Consider the following 13,484-nt stretch of genomic DNA (forward strand, 5'->3'; position numbering starts at 1 on the left):
TCTGATTTACCACCTCAAAATATCCCTTCGCAACATCTATTTGCACCTCTACCAGATGGAAACTAAAAGTGTAATAGCTGCACTCAATACAATGGCACTTGCAAATGTAGATCCTTCAAACACCCCCTAACAGGAAAAAATATCCCAAAGAAAGGTGTTATCATGCGCTCCACTAAGGCAGTTATTTTATCTTATAACTTGTCCTTGCGGTAAACAAATTGGGTTAAACAAAGTGCGAAATAAAACTACAAATCTCCGAGCATCGTTAGGTGCAAAAACACGACTTACCCACTTTTCAATTTATTGTTAAAACGAGAGGCTGCCTGGATCTTTAATTTAAAGACCCTTGCTCCCTTCAGTCTCAACATTGGCTTCAGATCAAAGTCATTCTTGTGATTTTTCTATTCATTGTTAATGTTTGTAGGCCTATGTAGCCAAATTGTATCTATTATCGTATGCTATGCATTCATGTTTTTGTATGTTCTTATATCTGAGAATTAACCAATGATGTCAATCCACCCGGTCATGATTAGACACCTGTTTGCGTCCTTTGACACTTTATAAACTAGTGACCCGCAGTGTTTGTCATGATACCCTGATGACGACCGTTTGTCTGTTGAATAGTTGGTTATTAGGTTATTACATTATTGCACATGAGCTCCTAGAGTGTGCGGCTCTGCTTTTCTTTTTCAAAAACCCAGCAGCTTTCACGCTCAGTTTCCTGTGTGTATCAAGAATGGTCCACCACCCAAAGGACATCCATCCAACTTGACAACTGTGGGAAGCATTGGAATAAACATGGGCCAGCATCCCTGTGGAACGCTTTCGACACCTTGTAGAGTCCATGCCCCAACACATTGAGGCTGTTCTGAGGGCAAAAGGGGGTGCAACTCAATATTAGTATTGTGTTCCTAATGTTTGGTATACTCAGTGTATATTGCACAAATGAGAAGAGAGTTTCCTTCTCAATTCCTTGCATCCTCACCGCCTTCTCAAAACACATTGGAAAAGGTCAGAGGAGGCTTGGACTTCCTCCTCCAATATGGTTGAGGAGGCGAGGAGATCCAATTCAAGGAATTGAGAGTTACAGCATGGGTAAATACCTGAACAGGTTCTCATCTGCTTCTCCAGGTCATGGGGTAGTAGTGGTGGAGTGGAGGGGGGAGGGGTGTGGTGAGGTGTTCCGGAGGGGGTGGGTTGAAGTGCAACTGGTGTCAGCCTGCAGGAACCTGGCCCTTCATAAGGAGTTGCTAGGGCATAATGAGCAAAGTAAAGCCCCCCCAGCGAAACCCGGACGACGGGGGAACAGTTGTGCTCCGTCCTATGGCACTCCCAGCCACAGCCGGTTGTGGCACAGCCCAGGAATGAACCCGGGGCTGTAGTAACACCTCTAGCACTTAGACCGCTGCGCTACTCGGGAGGTCCCCCAACTTATTTTAATTTACAGTGAAATGTAACTTAAGTTAACAATGACAACTTCATCATCATCTAATCTGTCCAGGTCATCCAGTTTACCTTGTAAACTTGGCACAGACTGATGCATAGAGACCAACTACACAGGGGAAAACATCAACCTGAACCGGTTTGAATGTGGGTGGCTCAACTCAAATTTGACTATAAAAGGGACACATCATCCAGGGTCAGTCATTGCATTTCAAGAGCCAAGACAGGTAATAACTTAGCAACCTATGATTAGAAACCATTTCATGTATACAATACAAAGGTTGTACTTTCAGATGAACCGGATTTCAGATTAAAGTAATTGTTTCTCTGAAGTGTAAATATGATATGTTTCTTTCCAGACTCGGCCGTGATTCCCACAAAAATATAGAACCTTCTTCAAACAGACAAAGGTAAGAGTAATGTCTATTTTCCATGGAATATTTTATCTTGGTAGGGAATATCAAATGTACTCATTGAAGTTAGTCAACAACACACAGAATTATAAGATGATTGATTAACTTTACACTCGAGGGGAAAAGGCCAAATTTCTAACAGAATCCATGTATTTATTTACTTGTCATGGACAATGCACATCAATGAACTTTTCTGTAAATGTGTCAGATTTTGTCAGCTGGCTAATATTAATCTGTAGTCCCAGGGCAGATAGATAAAAACATTGAGGAAAGCATCCTAAACATTTCACAATAAACTTCCCCCAACATTCAGGTCCTTGGATCAGGGGTTCTCAAATTTGGGTCCACGGATCCCCAGGAGGTACTGCAGGAGGTCCGCTACCAGATCTTAAAATATAAAATATTTCAAAACATTTCTTTCTCTGCTTCATGATAAAATATGTTGAATGGAAGGAAATTAGCTTGAAAACGGCATCACTTTCTCTCCAATGCCAAGAGGCTTTAAAATGTTCTTTGTCTGGGCTCCGAGACATGGTTCATCCGGCCATGCACTGCCGAAGTCATAGTAAAACTCTTTGTATACATATTTTTTTTATCTCACTCGAGTTGTGTTCTGATTTTGAAGGGGCTCCTGATAAATCACAAAAAGGGTCTCCGGACCCAAAAAGTTAGAGAACCCCTGCCCAAGGTGGCTGTTAAAATAATGGGAGAAAGTAGATGTGAAAAAGAAAATACAAGAAAACAACCAACCAAATAGAAAAAACAACAAACAAAACATGTAATAAGTGGCTACAACCCTGCAGCGAAGAACAAAAATAGGACAGCACTCCAGTGCTGGAGTATTTATATTGGCACACAAACATTTCACTTCCTGGTTTTCAACCATCTTTTAATTTGTGTTTAAGGAAATACAGGAGTGCGATTATGAAAACGACATGATCATTTTACCGAATGGCATTGGTTGAGATGAGGAACTTAAAACTCGTGACTCACTCTACTGCAGTGCCATTGATGTGGATCAGGACATGTTCCCTCCTCTGCTTCCTAAAGTCAACAATCAACTCCTTTGTTTTGCTGTCTTTGAGGGATAGGTTGTTGTCATGACACCATAGTACCAGTTCACTTACCTCCTTCCTATAGGCTGACGCTTGGTTGTTGGTTATCAGGCCTACAACCGTGGTGTTGTCAACAAACTTGATGATGGAGTTGGTGTGGTGCAAAGCAATGCATTTCTGATTGAACAGGGAGTACAGCAGAGGGCTGAGGACACACCCCTGTGTTAAAAGTCAGTGTGGGGGAGGCGCTGTTTCCAATCCTCACAGCTTGTGGTCTGCCCGTCAGGAAGTCAATCATCCAGTTGCAGAGGGTTGTGTCCAGACCCAGGGTTCTGAGCTTGTGCTGGTGTTGTGTTGAGTGCTGAACTTTAGTAAATGAACATATGGAGAAGCCGGCTGGTTGAATAGCAGAGTCCAGTGTATTTTCCATAAGCCAAGTCTCTGTAAAAACAAATACATAGCATTTTCTGATGTCCCTCTGCGATGGAAGCCTTGATCTGAGTTCACAAAGTTTATTTTCCAGCTATCGGACATTAGCCATCAGGATCCCTGGACGACAAGGCAGTGTAGCCTATCTTTTCAGCCCAGCTTGGAATCCATGTTTCATTCCTCTTCTTCATCACTGACTTTGCCTTAGGTTAATCTCGGCCAGGAGCAACAGGTACACTCACTGTGTGGGGAACAAAGTAGTGAATGTAGTATTTCAGATCTGGGAGGCTGCGAGATAAGTGAGTAGTTTACGATTCATGATCCAGAAGTGTTTGTTGGTCGTAGGAAATTATTGCACAAACATTCTGAGCAAACAAAGTAATAATTAATACAAACATAGCCATAAAAAAGTGAAGTCGGACAGGAACCGTCAGGACAAGCGTCCTCCTCAGTGCCCCCATCTTTTAGCTTATGAACCATATGTCAGATTTATTCCAGACTTTGTATTTAGACTCACTACAGCAGTTTACAATGTCCACACTCTGTAGATATCGAATTAGCATAATAGCAAAATCCCCATAAAAATCTGTCTGTTTAAGATAGAGATATGTGTTATTACAAGGACTGGGTCTCAATCCACTGCATCGACTGCTTCAGCCTTCGACCATCAGACATGGCGGAAATCGGTAATCTCACGGAAATGTTTCTAGTGTTGGAACGGTTTGGCCCACAAACTACTATGACCCCTATATGCAACGATGAAGCCCTCCCGAACACGATGTTGTTCTTAGCTCTACGACCCACAGAAGCACCACGGGACTCGTCTGAATTCGATACCGCCGATCTGGCAAATTCTGTCTGTACCGTATGATCAGTTTGGGCTACACACTAATATGACCAATCTATATAAAGGTGAGAGTTTTATTTTATGGTTGGTTATGACATCTACATACTGTAAGTTTCAAACCAACAAAACCCACCACACAAGGCAAAACATTCCATTACACCATATCATACTTGTCAATAGTATGATTGTTATATAAAATGTTCTTACCGTATTAAATGATCATTGTAATTGTGCACACATTGATGTCAGACATGCACCAACCCCAATGCTCTGGTGCTGATGAATGCAGGAGCAGATTTCAGGAGAAGGACACCCTCTTATTGACTGATGACTGACAAGGACATGTAATGACAGGCCTATTTGGCTTGTATGATTATGTTGGTCATAATGCTTCTTGACAGTGCGATAAAGTGCATTTTCTTAGGACCATTCTGTAAACCTTTAATTGGGCTAATGCTTCATGACAGTGTTAAACTGTAGTTTCTACAAGTAATTTAAAATATTATAGAAAAAAAATGACTGCAAAATATTCATTACAACAACAACAAAATTGCAAACGAAAGGTAACTTCTTGGAAGGGCAAAAATACATTTGAATAAATGTGGGTTTTGACACTCTTATGTAGGTGGGGCGGCAGCGTAGCCTAGTGGTTAGAGCGGTGAGCTGATCCCCGAGCTGGCAAGGTACAAATCTGTCATTCTGCCCCTGAACAACTGTTCCTAGGCCGTCAATGAAAATAAGAATTTGTTCTTAACTGACTTGCCTAGTCTAAAGGTAAAATAAAAAATAAAATAAATAACCAGCCATGAAATAACGCAATATATACCAAAACAGATGTAAATATATGGGTCATGACAGTGTTAAGACCATATCACAGGTTATGACATGTTATGTCAGCAGTTATGACATACAGTATTATGACATGGTTATGACCTGTCAAGTAAAGTGTTTATAAAGTTTATAAAGACCCTATACCATTGTTTTTTTACCTTCCAAAGTAAATTAATGTCAGTTGATATATTCATGATGTAAAATATATAGAAGTTTACAGTATTCAGCATTTCTCAAACTATACATGTAAACTAGACAATACAATTTTGGATCAGTAGTTAGCAGTTTTTTAGCAGTTTAATTAAGTCATAGTTAAATGTATTGTTAACAAAAGACAAAAAAACATATAAAAATAAATGTGAATACAACATTATGAAAAGCAGATACTTATATTGATATCTATATTATTATAATTTGTTTGAGTGATTTGTTGCAGGGAACAAGTGACTTTGTGCATTTCTTTACTGTACTCAGTCAATTGATTTATGTGCTAAAAATAAACCACATACTAAATCAAATCAAATCAAATTTTATTTGTCACATACACATGGTTAGCAGATGTTAATGCGAGTGTAGCGAAATGCTTGTGCTTCTAGTTCCGACAATGCAGTGATAACCAACAAATAATCTAACTAACAATTCCAAAACTACTGTCTTATACACAGTGTAAGGGGATAAAGAATATGTACATAAGGATATATGAATGAGTGATGGTACAGAGCAGCATAGGCAAGATACAGTAGATGATATCGAGTACAGTATATACATATGAGATGAGTATGTAAACAAAGTGGCATAGTTAAAGTGGCCAGTGATACATGTATTACATAAGGATGCAGTCGATGATATAGAGTACAGTATATACGTATGCATGTGAGATGAATAATGTAGGGTAAGTAACATTATATAAGGTAGCATTGTTTAAAGTGGCAAGTGATATATTTACATCATTTCCCATCAATTCCCATTATTAAAGTGGCTGGAGTTGAGTCAGTGTCATTGTCAGTGTGTTGGCAGCAGCCACTCAATGTTAGTGGTGGCTGTTTAACAGTCTGATGGCCTTGAGATAGAAGCTGTTTTTCAGTCTCTCGGTCCCAGCTTTGATGCACCTGTACTGACCTCACCTTCTGGATGATAGCGGGGTGAACAGGCAGTGGCTCGGGTGGTTGATGTCCTTGATGATCTTTATGGCCTTCCTGTAACATCGGGTGGTGTAGGTGTCCTGGAGGGCAGGTAGTTTGCCCCCGGTGATGCGTTGTGCAGACCTCACTACCCTCTGGAGAGCCTTACGGTTGAGGGTGGAGCAGTTGCCGTACCAGGCGGTGATACAGCCCGACAGGATGCTCTCGATTGTGCATCTGTAGAAGTTTGTGAGTGCTTTTGGTGACAAGCCGAATTTCTTCAGCCTCCTGAGGTTGAAGAGGCGCTGCTGCGCCTTCTTCACGATGCTGTCTGTGTGGGTGGACCAATTCAGTTTGTCTGTGATGTGTATGCCGAGGAACTTAAAACTTGCTACCCTCTCCACTACTGTTCCATCGATGTGTATAGGGGGGTGTTCCCTCTGCTGTTTCCTGAAGTCCACAATCATCTCCTTAGTTTTGTTGACGTTGAGTGTAAGGTTATTTTCCTGACACCACACTCCGAGGGCCCTCACCTCCTCCCTGTAGGCCGTCTCGTCGTTGTTGGTAATCAAGCCTACCACTGTTGTGTCGTCCGCAAATTTGATGATTGAGTTGGAGGCGTGCGTGGCCACGCAGTCGTGGGTGAACAGGGAGTACAGGAGAGGGCTCAGAACGCACCCTTGTGGGGCCCCAGTGTTGAGGATCAGCGGGGAGGAGATGTTGTTGCCTACCCTCACCACCTGGGGGCGGCCCGTCAGGAAGTCCAGTACCCAGTTGCACAGGGCGGGGTCGAGACCCAGGGTCTCGAGCTTGATGACGAGCTTGGAGGGTATTATGGTGTTGAATGCCGAGCTGTAGTCGATGAACAGCATTCTCACATAGGTATTCCTCTTGTCCAGATGGGTTAGGGCAGTGTGCAGTGTGGTTGAGATTGCATCGTCTGTGGACCTATTTGGGCGGTAAGCAAATTGGAGTGGGTCTAGGGTGTCAGGTAGGGTGGAGGTGATATGGTCCTTGACTAGTCTCTCAAAGCACTTCATGATGACGGATGTGAGTGCTACGGGGCAGTAGTCGTTTAGCTCAGTTACCTTAGCTTTTTTGGGAACAGGAACAATGGTGGCCCTCTTGAAGCATGTGGGAACAGCAGACTGGTATAGGGATTGATTGAATATGTCCGTAAACACACCGGCCAGCTGGTCTGCGCATGCTCTGAGGGCGCGGCTGGGGATGCCGTCTGGGCCTGCAGCCTTGCGAGGGTTAACACGTTTAAATGTTTTACTCACCTCGGCTGCAGTGAAGGAGAGACCGCATGTTTTCGTTGCAGGCCGTGTCAGTGGCACTGTATTGTCCTCAAAGCGGGCAAAAAAGTGATTTAGTCTGCCTGGGAGCAAGACATCCTGGTCCGTGACTGGGCTGGATTTCTTCCTGTAGTCCGTGATTGACTGTAGACCCTGCCACATGCCTCTTGTGTCTGAGCCGTTGAATTGAGATTCTACTTTGTCTCTGTACTGACGCTTAGCTTGTTTGATAGCCTTGCGGAGGGAATAGCTGCACTGTTTGTATTCGGTCATGTTACCAGACACCTTGCCCTGATTAAAAGCAGTGGTTCGCGCTTTCAGTTCCACACGAATGCTGCCATCAATCCACGGTTTCTGGTTAGGGAATGTTTTAATCGTTGCTATGGGAACGACATCTTCAACGCACGTTCTAATGAACTCGCACACCGAATCAGCGTATTCGTCAATATTGTTATCTGACGCAATACGAAACATGTTCCAGTCCACGTGATGGACTGGGATACTAGTGAAAATTGCACAAATGTGACTGATTTTTTTTTATCAGAGGGTAGCAACAAGAAACAAAAAACACATAGGCATGCTGTTGTATTTATCAGCAGGATGCAATGTCTGTAGATACATCCAACCAATGTCCAATCTATTAGCTATATAAATTAAAGTCCAACAAAGTCAAAGATGTACTATAATCAGCCTTTTGTTTATAACTGTTAATGCCGTTTGACATTTTTACTGAAACATTATTGTCTCCGTTCTCAGAGTCCATACCACCTAATGAAGAACAACTAATATTCAGAAAATTGGTTCAGCTTGGGACGGGAGACAACAAAGATGGCACACAACAAGGGGTCGTCCCTGTCCAATGCCCGTGGTCGTGAAATTTATGTTGGAAGTGAAATCAGGGATTCCATTTCCCTTCTGGATGTTTTGTACTCAAATGCATTCGAAGAAGAGGACATAGACTCAGCAGTAGCGAAAAAGGCAGAGGCAGATTTTTACAGAGGAGCCCCACCTCAATGGCTTAACTTCTGCTGGGCTGAAAAGGCAACATCAGCTAATAAAACGACCCCCTTTATCAAAAGAGATGGGTACACTGAGCTGATACAAAATATTAAGAAACAGCTTAAGGGCGACCTGACTTCTACCATGAATCTGCTGCATCAGCCAGGCAGCGGAGGAACCACTCTGGCCAAGCAGGTGCTCTGGGATATGCGTAAAAAGCTCAGATGTGCTGTTCTGACAGGTGCTACCTCAGACTTCACCGCTATCGCCAAGCAGGTGATTCACCTTTTCACTGCAGGCAGCCAAGGCCACCAGAACACTGTGCTCTTACTGCTGAATGATGTGTGTATTCAGAAGAATCTGCAGGATGCCATCATGAAAGAGATTACAGACCGAAACATTACAACCCACAGGCCTGTGGTCATCATTTTAAACTGTGTGCATAAGGCAGTTATCAAACAAGAGGACCATAACAACTCAAGACATGTTATTCTCAGGATGGAACTTTCTGAAGCAGAGAAACAACAGTTTGAGGAGAAACAGATTGAGATCAGTCGAAGCTACAGTAATGAACACAAACAGTTTCATGGCTTTAACATAATGCGAGAAAATTTCAGTGGAGATTATGTTAAAGAAACGTGTGCCTTTTTAGATGTCAGGAAAAAAAGAAGGCCTAAAAAATCCCAGCTTCTTGCATTCTTATCACTGGTGAATGCCTACGTTCCTGGCTCCCACCTTCTGCAGTCTCAATGTCAGGCATTCCTGGGGCCTCCAGATCCCATTTATGGAGGTCCTTCCTTTGAGCAGCGAATGGAGCCTTTCAGTCATCTGATAGTGACATTCCCTTCACAACAGGGACAAGACAAACATGTCCGTTTGGCTCACCCACTGATTGCACAGCAGTGTGTTAAGGTATTGGCTACAGCAGGTGTGACCAGAAGTGATACAGCAAGGAACTTTCTGACAGACTTTTGTAGAGAAGAGGTGCAGCAACATTTGATGTCCGTCATCAAAGATATGCTAACTAAGAGGGAAATCACTGTGGATGTTAAGCAGAATGCAGAATGGAAACGAGACATGTTAACGAAAAGGGAAATGAGAGAAGAAAGGAAATGCAAGTTTTCCAGGTTGATTCAAGATATTGAAGATACTGAAGGCCAAGAATCCAAAAGCAACTGTGTATCTGTTTTACAACTAGCTTCAAAGAAATTCAAGCAAAACCCATTCTTTCCTCAAGCTCTTGCTCGTTTCTTTTACATTGTGAAGAGAGCCTATTCTAAAGCGGAGAAGTGGGCAAAAATAGCAAAAGACAGAGATCCCAACAATTCATTTGTTGCTGACACACTGGGGCAAGTATACAAGAACCATTTGATGAGCAGAATGAAAGTAGAGCAGAGTTCCTTCAGGGTTCCCAAACAGCTGGGTTCCATCTCTGCACAAGAAATTTTGCAACTATCAACAATGGCCTTTGAGGCTTTCAAAGATGAGGAATGGGCTGCTGAAAATGAGCAGGGAGCAGACATGCAATACCATGGTATTAACAAAGTCTCACACATCTATAACAACAGGGGACTATTTGGTTATCTACAGGTTGCCAACATTGTTTTTGACTCACTTGTCTCTCTTGATAAAAACTGGCAAAAGGTCCTTACCATGGAAATATCCGCTGACTCTTTCTTCATATCAATCGGACAGAAAAAGCTCTTCAAGTACAAGCCACTCATCATCAGCCTCAGGGATGAGGTGGAGAGGAAATGTGAGTTTTTTGATGGTTACCTGACTTACTCCAAACCCAGCATGAAAGAAAATGAACCGCATTACTTTCAGACTGATGTGAAGAACTGCTACTGCAAATACGTGGGGACATGCACACCTATACACTCAGAGTCTGCAATAGATGTACCCCTCCAGAAGCTCAAAGAAGAAATGGCCATTGCCTTCCCTGGACTGCTTTGCTGTCTTGGTAAGGGCTATGATGCATCTAACTTACGCCGAATAACAACATTGTGGGGGGAAATAAATAAAAAAATAAACAAGAAAGATGGTGACAACAAAGCGTCCCAAAACTTCATCCTTGCCAACATCATCTTAAGCAAAGTGGAAGCAGCATCTCCAATTCTTACCCCGTTGCCAATCCTAAGAAGCAGTCTGGAGAGACATCTAGTGGCTAATCTTAGTAACCAAACCCCAGAGTTTTACTTCTTAGTCCTTTTGCTGTTTTGGCCTGAGGAGCATAAAAAAATGGATTTCAATATTGACCTCAACAAATGTGTTCTGGAGATGCAAGAGTCCTACAAAAACACATACAAAAAGCATCTTCGCTCAAGGTACCTTCTCCCCCTTATTTTCCTGGGTAAGGGTGAGGGTTTGAGCAGACTGGTTCATAGAGCAAAAATAGACAACCTATTGATAGAGGAGAATCCAATGGCAAGGCCAGAGGCAAGGCCAGACCTTATCTCTCAAAAGTGGAGCAGTGGTGAAGTGTGGAGAGAACCCAGTGTCCAGGACCTTCTTCTTCCAGTCAATGGAGTGGTTAGACAGCACAGGGTGTTTGCGCACGTTGATGGCAAGGAGATTAACGTTTGTGCCGGCCAACAAAGCAAAGTTTGGAAGTCCGGAGACGTCTGCTTCTACCTTGGCTTCACCATTAGAGGTCCTGTGGCCTACGACATCAACTACCCATCCTATTCAGGTAGGATTAAAGTATTGAAGTACCGGACATCGAATTGATCAAAGACCGGTATTTTTCAAATTTGTATCTCTATATTCTCTCACTCATGTACAGGCTCTTGATATTTTAATGTTCTAATACACAATATAATGACACGGGACGTCCAAACCTACCAATCTACACAGGGGCGAGAGTGACGCTGGTATTTGTGATATCATTGATTTTAAAATGCTTTGTCTACCAGGAAATTAAGACCACTGTATTATCACTGAGGTTAGTGCTTGGTGTGGTTGATTTTAAAATGCTTTGTCTACCAGGAAATTAAGACCACTGTATTATCACTGAGGTTAGTGCTTGGTTTGGCTGATTTTCTGATTGATGTGTCTGTCCCCAGGGCCTGTGAGAAGTTGAACAACGTGCCAATGTGATGGTGAGTTAATGTTTGTTACAGTATTCATAGAGCGTACAATAGTAATAGATAAGTGTTTGACAAATGCAACTTTACCACCACCTATGTTGACTGAGCTTTGTATTTATGAATATTACATAGTTTTCATGAAAATAACAAATATGGTGGGAAAATCCTACATTTTGCTCCAGTTTCACGGCTGGCAGCTGCATTCTTCGAATTCGTAATTCGAGTGCATAATTTGTCAAAATGGGAGGTGATGGAACAAAAAGTGAGCGCGAAAGGGGTGTTACCTGGTACCAGAACACATGAAAAAAAAACTTTTATAATCAAGCATTGCATGCATTATCATCGCTCATTCACGAATTGACGCTCATTCACGAATTGCAAAAATCGCTGAAGTTTGAGACTTATATCTCCCTCACTAACTTTAAGCATCAGCTATCTGAGCAGCTTATACTGATTGCTGCAGCTGTTGCCTTGCTGAGGGAATAACTACACTGCGTATAAATCGACGTTATTATATGAGGCTTCCTGGAACATTTCCCAGTACCGTGCTCAATACAATCTTGAAGCATGGAATCCGATTGGTCAGACCAGCATTGAATGATTCTAGTCACAAGTATATCCTCTTTGAGTTTCTGCCTATAGGACGGTAGGAGCAAGATGGAGTCGTGGTCGGGTTTGCTGAATTTGCTGAAGGGAAGGCGGGGGTTGGGCCTTGTATGCATCCCAGAATTTAGAGTAGCAGTGATCCAGTGTATTGCCCGAGCGGGTGCTGCAGTTAATATGCTGAAAGAATTTAGGTAGCCTTGTTCTCAAGATAGCTTTGTTAAAATCCCCAGCTACAATAAATGCAGCTGTTTGCTCAATTGGCCTACTTGGAAGTTGATAACATATTTGGTAGCCTGCAGACAAGTTTGTCTTCTCTTTTCAGTAGAATAATTGTCTTTCCAACCAGTGCTTTCCTGCGACTTTTTATATTTGAAAGGCCTTTTTGCTACATGCTGCTCACTGGCAGATTTGCTGCACTTCCCGACTGTAGGCCTTGTGATTGGGCTTCACACAATCCACAGCTAGGCTCTTTATTTTAAATAAGCTATTGCTCCTCTGTGGCTGGATTATAGGCCTACTCCTGGTGTAGTATTCTGAATTATTACATTTAGCAGTAATTCTATAACTTTGGCAAATGTATTTCAATTTATCAGGGGTGCTGCGACACCTCCAGCACAGTTCCGCGGCTATGACTCCATAAGGAAAAACATATATTATAAAGAGCAAAGTTCCAGATTCTCTACTACACCGATATGTTGCATTCAATTATAAACCTATATCGGCACACTCGATTAAGTAGCCTAACATGTAGGCTAATCTTAAATTAAAGTTGGCAAATCACCATAAATTATAGGCCTAGTCAACAGCTGCGGGATGAATGAACAATGAAGAAGGAGTTTTATGGACGTGTCTGTGGGAGCAGCCAGGAAAGACAACTCAAGGACCACTGCTGCATCCGCAAACCAGCTAACCTGAGACGCTGTTTGATTCAAGGCTGGATTCTCCCTTTCTTGAAATAATCATTGATCTAAATATATGGCTATTAGATAAATGATGACATGCTAAAAAATAAATCATCACTGATCTGACATGACTTGGTTGTAGCCTATAGCGCACGCATTCTATTATTTCACTATCCATCTTTTGGTGAAGCTTTCAAGGATGGGAGGAGTGAAGGATGCATAGGTTATCCCAAAACAGGTGCATCATCTCCATTATAGGCTATTTGTCTCAGCTATACCATTCATTTAGACTACCACTTGTTCACATTGTAGAGTATTGTGGCTATGCAAGCTCCTTCACTTGGTTTTTGGGGGCAGCCCTTGATTCCGACAGGGATGCGCAATCGTTCTCTGCGCAATCCTTGACCTACATTCACAAGATGATAATTATAGGCCTCTTCGCAGTCTTACA

The 13,484-nt window shown here is 42.4% G+C and overlaps 2 protein-coding genes across 2 annotated transcripts in view; both read left to right on the top strand.

The window, feature by feature from the left end:
• The first annotated feature begins 1,800 nt into the window (after window positions 1-1,800).
• The window catches only part of LOC139417461 (sterile alpha motif domain-containing protein 9-like), a 31,677-nt gene continuing 19,993 nt past the window's right edge, over window positions 1,801-13,484 (top strand). The window contains exon 1 of the mRNA XM_071166746.1: window positions 1,801-1,853. The gene's annotated coding sequence lies outside the window, so the exon portion shown is untranslated. The remainder of the gene's footprint in view (window positions 1,854-13,484) is intronic.
• On the top strand, window positions 9,546-11,537 carry LOC139415940 (sterile alpha motif domain-containing protein 9-like). The gene is made up of 2 exons (XM_071164129.1): window positions 9,546-11,128; window positions 11,502-11,537. The coding sequence occupies exons 1-2, from the start codon at window positions 9,808-9,810 to the stop codon at window positions 11,516-11,518; spliced, it is 1,338 nt and encodes a 445-aa protein (XP_071020230.1). The 5' UTR covers window positions 9,546-9,807; the 3' UTR covers window positions 11,519-11,537.

This window comes from Oncorhynchus clarkii, chromosome 9 (genome assembly GCF_045791955.1).
Source record: "Oncorhynchus clarkii lewisi isolate Uvic-CL-2024 chromosome 9, UVic_Ocla_1.0, whole genome shotgun sequence".
NCBI classification, from domain to species: domain Eukaryota; kingdom Metazoa; phylum Chordata; class Actinopteri; order Salmoniformes; family Salmonidae; genus Oncorhynchus; species Oncorhynchus clarkii.